The sequence below is a fragment of the Apis mellifera genome, linkage group LG2, assembly GCF_003254395.2.
Source record: "Apis mellifera strain DH4 linkage group LG2, Amel_HAv3.1, whole genome shotgun sequence".
Taxonomy (NCBI): domain Eukaryota; kingdom Metazoa; phylum Arthropoda; class Insecta; order Hymenoptera; family Apidae; genus Apis; species Apis mellifera.
The window spans coordinates 5,487,726-5,501,835 of NC_037639.1; the positions used below are offsets into that span (position 1 = coordinate 5,487,726).

The 14,110-nt window shown below is 33.8% G+C and overlaps 1 protein-coding gene across 1 annotated transcript; it reads left to right on the forward strand.

The window, feature by feature from the left end:
* The first annotated feature begins 12,152 nt into the window (after positions 1 to 12,152).
* LOC102654245 (leucine-rich repeat extensin-like protein 3) lies at positions 12,153 to 13,780 on the forward strand. Its single transcript, XM_026439153.1, has 3 exons — positions 12,153 to 12,170; positions 12,272 to 12,608; positions 12,807 to 13,780. Exons 1-3 carry the CDS (start codon positions 12,153 to 12,155, stop codon positions 13,688 to 13,690), a joined length of 1,239 nt encoding a protein of 412 aa, XP_026294938.1. The 3' UTR covers positions 13,691 to 13,780.
* The last annotated feature ends 330 nt before the right edge of the window (positions 13,781 to 14,110 follow it).

Consider the following 14,110-nt stretch of genomic DNA (forward strand, 5'->3'; position numbering starts at 1 on the left):
ATTAAATCAGGATAAATAAATGCTGAATAAATTTTGAAATATTTTCCTTGAAATATTGATTTCCTCGTAAAGTAAAAATTCCAGTTATTGCAATTCGTTCGAAAAACTCGAGTTGGAGAAGGTTTTCCTCTTAAAAAGAGTGTGTATAGTTGTTTATCGGGATGTCAAAAAGGGATCTTGGTTAGGCTTTCAAACTGTTGTAGGCTTCTGGCGTATATCCAGAAATATTGCACTTAGAATCCTGCATCTCGCAACAACTTCTTGGGACGTGACGTAGTTTCTCGAGCACTTCAAATCGCACAAGTTCTGAAGTTGAACATTCAAGTAAAAGAGATAAGGTAAGATGAAATAAATTTGTGTACAATCTGTTTATAAAATCTTTTCACGGGTACGTATATTGGACACGCATATTTAATAAAATTAAAATAACATTCAAGTTATTCTGTCATAAAAATTTTATCATCGATAACCATATATGAAAGCATATAAGCAAAAGTTTTTCTTCTTCTATAGTTTATTCAATTCATCAATCCAAAATCTTTCTAATATTCTAATCATTTGTTATCTCTATAATTTTATCTTTTCCTTTATATATAATAAAACGTATTTTCAATTGTACATAATTATAATTGAATTATCGAAAGAGAAATAATCAAAAGAACGAAAATCTATAAAGAACTTTGTTGCAATTAAATAACAATTATCTCAATAAAATATTTTTTCCAATATATACATGTTATCCAATTTTCACATCGGTTGTTTAAAAATCCAACGCAGCAAAAAAAAAAGAAAAGAGAAAAAAATCCCTCATTAACGCTCAAAGTATATACACTGTATATCGACACTGTGAAATTAATCGAGGGTTATAAATCATATCGATTGAAATTATGAAGTTCACCGTAACGACCAATGCGAGTATCGAGGATATAAATCTTCGAAGATTCGATCTATTTTTACACATCTCGGACGGTTCCGATCGTCATTAATATTCATCAAAATGCAACGTATCCCCGGTGCACCTCACAGGAAGCAATAAAGCACAAGCATCGATCGGAATGTCTATTAAATTAGCTTTGTCTCTCATCTTGATTCAACATGCTGTCCGACAACGCTCGTGGCTCGTCACGAACGATGCTTTCTTAAATATGCACCAGCCGTTTGCCGCTTATCATCGTGTTATTCGCTCCTTTCACACGAAAAGAAAAATTTCTTTTCCCCTCCCCGACCCATCGATTCTGATCCATTTACCAATCATAACGATGTTCCAAAAAATCTTGGGATCATTTCTCCGATCAAATTATTCTCTCACCATAATTACATCGCCATAGATTCTTCAGACATCATGCAATTAATTTCACGTAAAGTACTTTACACTCTTCTTCGAAATATAATTATATCTCACTATATTTTTATAAAATAAAAAAAGATATTATTATAATGAAATACACGCCTTTTTAAATAGATCGTCAAATTTTCTTTTTCACCTTGAGGGAAAAATTCAAAATCGCAACCCTTGTTATCGAGAAGCCTTGGAGCATCGTTTCAATAAAATACTTTTAAAGAGACGCTGTTTTGATTAGAGATCCAAAGTACGGGCGGAGTGTGGCGAATTTTCCGGAACTCGGCGGTCTCAGGGAGGCGTTGATTTATTACATTGTCCGGGAACGGCCGATAAAAGCATCCTTTACGCTTGTGTAAAAATTACACGATGCAACGGGCACGTATTACGGGCACACGACCCACGCGTCCCTCTTCGAATGATCATCGTACTTGAGAATCCTTGTTCATAAAATTTTTACGATAATTTATAGCTTAATATACCAGCAAAATGCTCGATAGTTTGCCTTTTCTCTCTCTCTCTCTCCCTCCTTTCTCTCTTCTTCTTCTTCTTCTTTTTTTTTTCTTCCCTCTGTCCGATCGCGACCCCTATTTGCTCGTTTTCCAGTTTTACCGCCACTATCACACATTGGCATCGCGTCTTACATTGTAACGCGTATCAATTTTAATAACTAACATTATGCTACATTATTTATTTATGAGTCCATACCGCGGCTGAGAGACCTGCCTCGTGGCTAATTAGATTCAGGCTTTCCATTACCCGTTTATTGAAATTACACGGTTCAACGTTTTATGCATACCGTGCTCGTGTTTCTTCTTCGAGCGAATATTTCGTCGGATACGCTAGGTTTTATTTTCCTTAACACATGCTATCTTCAAGGTTCCATTGTACCGTTCTCTTTCGTTGTCACAGATTGACGAAAATTCTTTTATTATTGCAACAAAGATATTTCTGAATGAAACGTTTTGTAAATATATATATACGTAGATGTGCTTTGTTTTATCCATTTTATCCATATTTCTCTTTTCTATTACATCATCACAAATGTATATTTTTGTTTTTCTCGAATTTTCTCGAAACAAACGAGGATTGCTGTGGGATCTCAAGGATCTATTAATCTCGTATATAAAAGTAGAAATGATGGAAAAAAATGGGGTCACGCAAAATTCGTGGATAATAATTATAACGCTCCGGGGGAACGTAATTACGCTATTGCCGGTTCATTAAAACACCGTAGGTGGCCGAAAATCAAAATAATAAGCGAGCATAACTGTCGCATCGTTATTCACGATATAATTATTTATATCTCAACCTTGTGCTTGTAAAAACCCTCTCGTTGCTCCTTTTTTCAAATTATTCCCTCACGATACCAATCGCTATTCAAATTAAATCAATTCGGTATCCTCGGTACGGCTACTAAATATTTCAGTGCAACATTGAACCACTTATCAAGATTCGAAAGGAAAAGAGGGAAAAAAAAAGAAAAAAAAAGAAAAAAGGAAGAGAAAAAAGAGAGAGAGAGAGAGAGAGAGAAGGGAATCGCCATTAAAATAATTTCATCGGCATGCAACAAAATCACGAGACTCAATTATCTTCTCAATTATCCGGTTTTTTGATTAATCAATGCCGGATCGAACTCCTGGCTCGAGTAAACGCTTCAATCGAGTAATTTACCGTAGCGACGTCTATTCAGATTTGTTTTGAGAAAGATAAACAATTGTGGAAGATAATATTTTTCCAGATGTTTAATTAATTTTATTTCTCTTCAATAAAAAATCTCGATCTTCTTATTACTTCAAAAAGTTGATTCAACGTTCGATAGAAACGAAGAACGTTATAAATCTTATTATATTTCTTCGATGTGCAGTTTTCAAACGGTTGTTTAAACAGGAACGGATCTGAGAACTGATCCGTTTGAATCAGATTGCAAAATGTTATAAATCGTCTACGTGTCGAATAAAATCGAATTTGTGCAAAAATTCAAATTCCATTATCGCGAGTAATTAATCTAAATTACTCAGGCCGAGATGATGAGGCCGCGGAGATACAATTTTCTTTTTTTTTTTTTTTCCACCTAGGTTGAAAGGGATCAGAAAATTATGCCACCTACGTGGCTATCTTTCCGCAACATCGAACGAAGTACCGACAATTTCTAATTAATCGGATACGCCGCCGGTGTTTTTCTTTTTCTTTTCTTTTCTTTTCTTAAACGATTCTCAGTGAACGATGTGATACTTTCTTTATACATTATTCATTCCGGATCGGAATCGGTTTGAATTGCTAACGAACGGAATATTTATTGTCGATTAATAATCGTGAATTATTGTTGATTAATTGCGTCGAGTTGATAAAAGGAGACAGGTTAACAGATAAGTGGGCATCATTGATAGAAAGGGATGTTGATTCTCGAGAGAGAGAGAGATTCCAATTGCACGTGGAATTAGGGTTAGATGAAGAGGAGAGTGAATCATTATCGTGTTTTTCGTCTCGTGGGTTTAATTAACTTAGATCAGGTGTTGATTGTATATTTAAAATATATAAGAGAAGGGAATGATCGTTTTATTAATGATTTAAATTCTTTATCCGGATTGTATCAGAAAACTTGTTCCCGGTATAACGATTTACGTATAATTGGATGTCGATTTATATTTTCTCCTTGTAATCCCTTTAATAACTCAATTATTATAGTAGGGTGGAAGATGTTAATTTAAAGAAAATATTGATCTTTAATCTTTTTTTTTTTAATCCTTTCTTATCCGTTCACTGAATACAGAGCATGGAAAATTCAACGATAAAAATTTGTTTAAGAGGAACATTTTTTTTTTTTTTTTTTTGATTATCTTATCATCCGTGATCGTATATCTTGCTCCAGATTTCGGGGAAGAAACGCTTGCAACACGCTTCCTCACTGATTGTACAGTGTCTGTGAGAGAATTTGGCCAAGATAAAGATAACCAAGATAAAAAAAAAAAGAAGAAGTGGTTCAGATGTGGCTCATGTGGTTCTCTGATGTCATTCTGTTATGCAGTGGGTGGAATTCAGCCACATGTGACAACTGTTTGATACTTCCATGATGCCATTGTCCATGTTATAACAGTGTTACACACCCTGCATATTTAATTCATCCTTAATTTAATAATCTAAATGAAAATAAAGGGATGAAAGTGATGAATTATTAGATGTATCATCAATCAATTTACTCTTATGATATATTACATTCTATTATTGCACCACATTAAAAAAAAAAAACAAACAAATCATTGCTTTTTGATCAAACAAAATATTATATCGAAAACTGGAGAGGAAAGTTTATTCGATTTTACTCGAACTCGAATCGAAAAATCGGAAAGCAATATCGCCACCTCGAAATCAACTCGAAACCACCAATCACTTCACCCAATCCATCAAACACCCAATTACCCCTCCCTCCCTTGCATCTCCTCCGATACCAGAACACCGAAACAAGACGACTCGAAAACGTCGTGTATAATCACGATATCCTGGGAAACGTTGTACGATATCCGGCTGTCGAATTAATCAGGATTACAGGTGGATCGGTTCAACCTGGTCCAGAAAGATCACGAGACGGTTCAATAAATAAATTGCCACCGTGATCCCTTCCTCTCTTCATCCTCCAAGAATCGTTCCCTCTTCCCTTGCGACGAGAACGTTGCACGTTCTCTCTAAGGTAGCTAAACATCTCGACAAAAACTGGACGTTCCCTCTCTCTTCTCTCTGCTTTTCCTTTTTCTCTCTCTCTCTTTCTGCCTTCGAACAGAAACCTTCTCCCCCGGTTTTCCCGAGAGAAGAACGCGGTGACACATCGACCTGTCCAACGTTGGACGGGCAAACGTGTAATCACGAGGAATCAGCTTAATCGCGGGCCAACTCAAGCCATCTCTCTCTCAGAGTCATTTACTTTAATGAAAAGTTGATAGGAGAGAGAGGGAAGGATTCGAGGCTCGTTCCTCCTTCGTTGGAAGATTTTCCTTTGCAGGAAAATCTGTGTGTGGAGTAAGTAGATAGGTGTTATAAGGACAGGTTTGATTTCGTTCTTTTTAGGAGGAAAGGATTGTTTTGTCTCTTATGGAAATCGTTAATTGGCCTGCGGTTGACCAGGTAGACTTAAATCGACGGATTTAAATGAAAGTTTGAGAATTATTCTTCTTCTTTGCTGTGGTGAGGGTGAATTTGGAGGATGTTGGAGAATTGTGGAAGGACGATTCGACTCGTGGATGTTTTATTTGAAGAATGACGAGGAGTAATTCCTTCCAATTTTACGGTTGATCGGAGAAAGAGATTGTTCTTGCAGAATTTCTTTTCATTAAGGGAAACGTATTGTCCATTTGTAATTTGTAACTTGGAAAAATAGCGGCCTCGATTATTTCTATCACGATGGATAAGGCTAAGATCCCTTCTCTTGACTCTAGGTAAAAATTAAACATTTCCTTTCCAATTATTTACCCCTTTATCAAGATTTCATTACTTATTTATTGCACGGTCGTTCTTTTCAAATGTTCTGAAGATTCTCTTGGCATCAAATGGTATCTAACATCTGGCATGCAACCGGTTGCTACCAAGAATGAACGTTGAAACGATAGTGGATAATTGTTGCAGGATTTCTTCGTTCCTAGAAATTCACAATTACTCTGGAATTGTTCCCCTCTTCCCCTCTTCGTTACGATCATACCTCCGTCGTTTAGAATATTTCGTATTTGCTATCAGAAGAACGTAATATCGAGCGTGAATGATAACTTTGATTATAGTTGAAGAAAAAAGTCTCCAACTGTATTTATGTTTTTCATCCTTATCTTTCATCCAGAAGTATCCTTGATATTTAGACTAATTGTCGGTTAACATTAACACGTTTCACGTCGTGTAAAATAATTTTTATTATTAATTTTTGTATCGTAATTTTGTAAATCGTTATTTATCTTAGATGAGCATGGAATTTATTTTTGATATTCGTGTCTTCGAATTTGTTCTAATATAACTTAAAGAAACAAAGAGCAAATATGGTTTTAAACATTCAATCCGATTTATCCATAAACATCGTTTAACTGCGTGTAAATGCGTGTCTGAAACATGTCTTGCATCTTCGCAAACTTTTAGGATCAGGAATAAGAATTTTCCTACTGTATTTTAAATAGAAACATTCAGATTCGACTATAATATTCGTTTCTTCTTGTATCTTCGAGTTTAATGGAGTTTTACGAGATTCGTGAAATAGAAATTTGTGTCACTTTCACGTAATGGATATTTAAAAGATGCTAATTAATTTAAGAATGATTAAAAATAATAAATAAATTAGTGTCGTTATTATATTTTAGTTTTGAACATAACTCGACGTTCTATTTTAAAATTTTTTAATATTATAAAAATATCATGAATAATTTGATATCCAATCATCTTATTTTTCCTTAAAGATAGGATATTTTTTAAAATGAAATTTTCGTGAAAATACTTTCCTTTTTTTCCTTTCGCACAACGATTTTCCTTAATGGAACTTTTAATTATTTTTCCTCTCGAATAATTTACTTTTTCTTTTTTTACATAATTTTTTATATACATCGGACGAACGAAACGCTGATTTAATAAATTTCGAAACGAATATTATCTCTCGAATTGCATAAAAGAAATATAAAAAAGAATTTCATGCATACAATAGATGTAATTAACAAATTACCATCTCCGATCAAAAGCCGCAGATAAACCGCCGTCTAATTTTACACCATCAACTCTGCCAACCAACCTGCCATTATATATCTTCCTTGCTTTCACTTCCACCGTTTAATCGTCAACAAATCGAAGGAAACACCAAGGGAACACCGATCCTAATTATCCCAATTTGGTCATCACAGGAAATAAGATTACTTTACATTACGAAATATTCGTAATCTTGAAAAAAAAAAAAAATTATAAATCGTTAGAAAAATAAAAATAAGCATCATTGACACGTAATCGAACGCGACACCTTTAACTCTTAAACCCCTATTCTTCTTACCATTTAAAATCGTAAGAAACGCAAGAAGATCGTTATAGAATCCTTCTTATTATCCTCTCTTCGTTCCCTCGTTCTTCCCGATGTAATTGCGACGGTGTAGTTTTCAAAGGAAATAAAAGAGAAGGATAGCCCTCTTCCTGGCCATCTGGTTCATGGAAACTTCGTTTATGCGAGGGATAACAATCGCGTGATTCTTCAGTCTCGGGAATTAGATGTCTTCTAGATTCTCTCGTGCCAGTAATTACGGTGCATCCACTTTAGCAAAGCTCGATGCTATGAAATAAATTGCCTGTATACTACGGTGAAAGTAGCTTATTTGTTTCACATTCGTTCTTCTTTCATCCTCTAACTGTTCCGTGTTTATTTTTTCTCCCTTCTTTCCTTTTTTTTTTTTTTTTTTTTTTTTTTGGTTAACCCTCGAGGACCATTTCTTTCGTCGGTCAACCATCCTCCCCGTCTTGGGTGGTTTCGTAGGGCCGGAACGGAAAATTGAAGACGTTATAAACAACTCTTCATTTTGATTGATGAACTTGTGATAGGCAAGGTTTAGCGAGGGTTATTTAGGAAGAACACACTTTTCTATTGAGAGAGAGAGGAAGAGGATTTTTAGAAAGTTTAGAAATGGAGTGAAGAGGGTAGTGAAAACATACTGTACTCCAGAAAGGAAAAGGAAAAATGAGAGAAAAAGAAACTTTGTTGAAGAAACTTCTACACGAAATAATATTTGGGGATGAGTTAAAAATGGTTAAAATAAGATATCTCATCTTGTGTTATAATTGAATTTTTTTTAAAGGTATATAAATGATATATAAATATGTAAGAAATTTTTATTTTTAAAAATATTGGAAAGATACATCGTATAATAACATTTTAAATTATAGTTTTTTCACTAGAAAATCGTAAAGATTGGAGAAAAATCTCTGGTCCTAAAATTTAAAAAAAAATTTCATATAACTTTCTTTCTTCGATTATATTTATCTAATATAAAATTAAATATATATAAATTTGAATTTAAAAGAAAATGAATGAGAAAATTTTCTTAATTTAATTAATAATATTTATTTATATACACAATTAATAATTTAATTATTAATATTTATTTGTTTCATAGATATCTAATTTGCTATATAATAATATACGTATATAAGATACGAATTTAACATGTAAAAATTTAAATACAAATTGTATAAAATATATAAGCTACATATAGAATATAAAATAATTCAAAAATATATGTAAAATATGTAAAATATATTTATAACATATAAAAACATAAAAATATATGTAAAATGTATAATATATAAAAATACGAAGCGTGTATTTCCTATAAATTAGAAGAAAAAAGAAATTAAGCTAAAAAGGTATCGGTGGCGCCATCTCGCGGATGGACGCTGGAAGCTTCGACTTGTTAATAGGAATACATAACATACGTGGAGGTATTCGTGACGTCACAGGTAGCAAAGGATAGCTATACCGTGCGAGAAGGATAGAGAACACGTGCCACTTTTATTGGTTATACGGCTCCTGATACTACGACGCAATATTGAAAATTCATTAATTATTCATTTTTTACGCAAAATTTCCGTACTTTTAAGCTTGCATCTTATAAATGTAACCTCAAGAAACTTTCTCATATAAATTTTAACAAGATTTTCTCCTTAATTAATTATTTATTAATAAATAATGCATCATATCGGAACGACGCAACCGACGCACGATATATTTTTCATTAATTTCTCATTATTACGCAATTAATTTATAAACATTTATGCATGCTTTTGAAAGGTTACTCCCTCCCCTACTTTCACATATAATTTATATTCACAATTTTATTGTTGTTTCCATAAAAAAATTAATTGTTTATAACTCATGCACGGAGTGGAAATTCTCGACTCGGATACTCCATAACATAATTGTTAATAAACAATTAATTAACAAGAATTTTGCATTGAAATTTATAAAAGAATCTTGTTTAAAGTTATACCTTTAAGATGTGAATCTAAAAGTATAGAAATTTATCATAGAAAATTAATAATTAATTAATTTTCAATTTAACATTCTTCTTTATTAATACCTTCATATTGAAAATTAATTAATTACTAGTTTTTTACGAAAAATTTGTGCACTTTTAAGATCACATCTTGTAGCTATAACTTCAAACAAGATTCTTTTATAAATTTCAATACGAAATTCTTGTTAATTAATTATTTATTAATGATTATCTTATAGAGTATCCGAGTAGAGAATTTCCATTCCGAGCGCGATTATAAACAATTAATTTTTTTATGGAAACAACAATAAAATTGTGAATATAAATTATATGTGAAAGTAGGGGAGGAAGTAACGTTTCAAAAGCATGCATAAATGTTTACAAATTAATTGCATAATAATGAGAAATTAATGAAAAATAATCGTGCGTCGGTTATATCGTTCCGATATGATGCATTAATTATTAATAAATAATTAATTAAGGAGAAAATCATGTAAAAATTTACGTGAGAAACTTGTTTGAAGTTACAGTTACAAGATGCAAGCTTAAAAGTACAGAAATTTTGCGTAGAAAATTAATAATTAATTATTTTTCGATATAATGTCCTTTTTTATTGATACCTTCATATTGAAAATTAATTAATTACTTATTTTTTACGAAAAATTTGTGCACTTTTAAGATCACATCTTGTAGCTATAACTTCAAACAAGATTCTTTTATAAGTTTCAATACGAAATTCTTGTTAATTAATTGTTTATTAACAATTAACTTATGGAGTATCCAAGTCGAGAATTTCCACTCCGGGCAGGAGTTATAAACAATTAATTTTTTTATGGAAACAACAATAAAATTGTGAACATAAATTATATGTGAAAGTAGGGGAGGGAGTAACCTTTCAAAAGCATGCATAAATGTTTACAAATTAATTGCATAATAATGAGAAATTAATGAAAAATAATTGTGCGTCGGTTACGTCCTTCCGATATGATGCATTAATTATTAATAAATAATTAATTAAGAAGAAAATCATGTTAAAATTTACATTAGAAACTTGTTTGAGATTACAGTTACAAGATGCAAGCTTAAAAGTATAGAAATTTTGCGTAGAAAATTAATAATTAATTATTTTTCGATATAACCTCCTTTTTTATTGATATCATATTGATCCTTCATATTGAAAATTAATTAATTACTCGTTTTTTACGAAAAATTTGTGCACTTTTAAGATCACATCTTGTAGCTATAACTTCAAACAAGATTCTTTTATAAGTTTCAATGCAAAATTCTTGTTAATTAATTGTTTATTAACAATTATCTTACGGAGTATCCGAGTTGAGAATTTCCACTTCGGGCAGGAGTTATAAACAATTAATTTTTTTATGGAAACAACAATAAAATTATGAACATAAATTATATGTGAAAGTAGGGGAGGGAGTAACCTTTCAAAAGCATGCATAAATGTTTATAAATTAATTGCGTAATAATGAGAAATTAATGAAAAATATATCGTGCGTCGGTTGCGTCGTTCCGATATGATGCATTATTTATTAATAAATAATTAATTAAGGAGAAAATCTTGTTAAAATTTATATGAGAAAGTTGTTTGAGGTTACATTTATAAGATGCAAGCTTAAAAGTACGGAAATTTTGCGTAAAAAATGAATAATTAATGAATTTTCAATATTGCGTCGTAGTATCAGGAGCCGTATAACCAATAAAAGTGGCACGTGTTCTCTGTCCTTCTCGCACGGTATAGCTATCCTTTGCTATCTGTGACGTCACGAATACCTCCACGTATGTTATGTATTCCTATTAACAAGTCGAAGCTTCCAGCGTCCATCCGCGAGATGGCGCCACCGATACCTTCCAGGCTTAATTTCTTATTTTCCTTATAATTTATAGGAAATGTACGTTTCGTATTTTTATATGCTATACATTTTACATATATTTTTATGTTTTTATATGTTATACATATATTTTACATATTTTGCATATATTTTTGAATTATTTTATATTCTGTATGTATCTTATTTATTTTATATAATTTATATTTAAATTTTTACATATCAAATTCGTATCTTATATACGTATATTATTATATAGCAAGTCAGAGATGTATTAAACAAATAAATATTATTAATTAAATTATAGAAATTTTTCACATTCATTTTCTTTTAAATTATATTCAATTACGTGAATTTGCATTAAATTGAGAATATTGCAGCAGTTCATAAGTTGTAACAATATTCACATATTCTTAGCAATTATAATTCTTTATGAAACTTTTATTTAATAATTTCATTCAACAATTTTTAATCATTTAATAAAAAGTTGACAATCTTGAATTAAAAATTAATTGTATATGAAAATATATTCAAAGAGATCTTGTAATTTAAAATTTCTTAAAAAAAATATATATATATATTAACTGTCTAAAATAACATTACATTCTCCAATCTCGTGACGATGTCGACATAGCAACATATTAGAAAAGCAAGCATCCTTACGTATTACGTATTTAAATTATGCGCATTGAAATGAAACAAAGAATATTTCTCTCTTCATTGTTGTTACACAAAGAAGTCCTCCAGTATGAAAAAATGAGCAACATGACAAAAACACCCTATCCGAGAAGTATAATCACCGCGGATCTAATAGTCCTCGGTGCAACTAGGACAAGAAGAATAATTTAATAGCTGAGCTCGTAAATCTACTTTGTGAAATCTCACGAAATTGTGCGGTTTTTACAAAACGGTGATGGGAGATATTCGTATAAAAGACGTTGACACTTTTGTAGCCTTGCTATACGCGAGTTGATTATGCGGGCATTAAAATGGGTACGTAACATTTTAATATGTATATGTTTCAACGTAATGAATTTCTTTTTTTTTTTTTCCCCCGTTAATTATCATAATCAATAATTGTGCCATGCATACAGTTGAAGATATTGCTGTTAATCGACTATACCGCCGGGCAAAATCTGAGGACAGTCCGGCAAGCCGGATATACTTACAACATACCAAGAATACCATTTACCTTACCAAGTCCTAGTCCACCGGCACTACCAAGTTATCCTGCACCAGTTCCTGTACCGCCAAGTTATTCTTATCCTGTACCCCCTCCTCGACCTTCACTACCATCTCCACCCCGTCGACAACCCCCTCTACCTCCTTACACACCACCAGTACCACCAGCACCACCACCACAACCACCAGCGCCACCACCACCACCACCACCTCCACCACCTCCACCACCATCACCGCCTCCTGCAAGACGTACTTATTTACCACCACCGCCACCACCGCCTCCAACGTCTCCACCAACACCACCACCCCCACCACCACCACCACCTCCACCACCGCCACCACCACCACCACCACCACCACCACCACCACCACCACCGCCTCCACCGCCTCCGCCACCTCCAAAACCTTATTTACCACCATTACCATCACCCCCACTACCACCACCAGCACCACCACCAGTACCACCACCACCAATTCCACCACCATCACCACCACTACCACCCCCGCCACCTCGGCCACCACCATCACCTCCACCTATTCCGCCTCCTCCGCCACCGCCACCAACTCCACCTCCTCCTCCTCCGCCGCCTCCTCCGCCTCCACCGCCTCCACCCCCTCCGCCTCCTCCACCTCCGCCTCCTCCTCCCCCTCCCATACCACTTTACGTGCCTCCGACAACTTCATCTCCACCGATACGAGTTTCTACACCAGCGCCAACTTATCTACCACCATACGATCAGGAAATCCAAGTTTCTCAAGCTGCCGCTTCTTACGCATCAAGCATGGCATCGGCGATATCGTCCACCAATGCGGTGATCATAGTTGGACCAGATGGATATAATCCTGTAACAACATCTGCACCATCTTATACGGCATATGCAAATTCATACGGCTATTCAACACCGAGTCCTACTGTTGGTTACAGTTATCCAACCCCTGCACCTAGTTATCCCGCTCCGGCTCCTGCACCTAGTTATCCCGCTCCAGCTCCTGCACCTAGTTATCCCGTTCCGGCTCCTGCATCTAGTTATCCCGTTCCGGCTCCTGCACCTAGTTATCCCGCTCCGGCTCCTCCTCCCACTGTTGGTTATAACTATCCCCCAGCACCCTCGCCTAGTTACCCTGCACCAACTCCTACACCCACTTATCCAACGCCTACGACTCCTGCATATGATTATTCTCCAATGGTTAGACCTACTTATCCTGCTTCGGCTCCACCACCTAGTTATCCTAGTTATCCAGCTCCAGCTCCAGCTCCAGCTCCAGCTCCAGCTCCAAGACCAATCTATTCTTCACGACCTGGACCACGTTATCTACCTCCACTTGCTTAGATTAATTATTTTTTTACACCGGAAATTATTTATCATTGTCCAATTGTTCAATTCAGCTGATCTGTCTTTGAACTCTGCAATCAATCCTTTTTTTTTTTTTGTCAGATAATTTTATCGTTATAGTTTATATTTAGAGTTTTATTATCAAATTATAATCAAACTGTATTAAATAATAATTGCACACTATTTCTTTTCTGTTTATCCTGGAGCTGATTTGAATTAGATTTAGTTTTTATGTAGCATCTGTGATGAAATTGTGGATATTGTAAACCGTGTGTATTTTTAAAATCATTATGTAGCATTTATATGATGTTTATATGTAATTGTGAGGCATTTAATTCTGTTTATATCAATGTAGTATCTAATGTAATGAGTATTTAATGAGTAAGTTTAGTTGGATGTAATATATTTAATAAATTT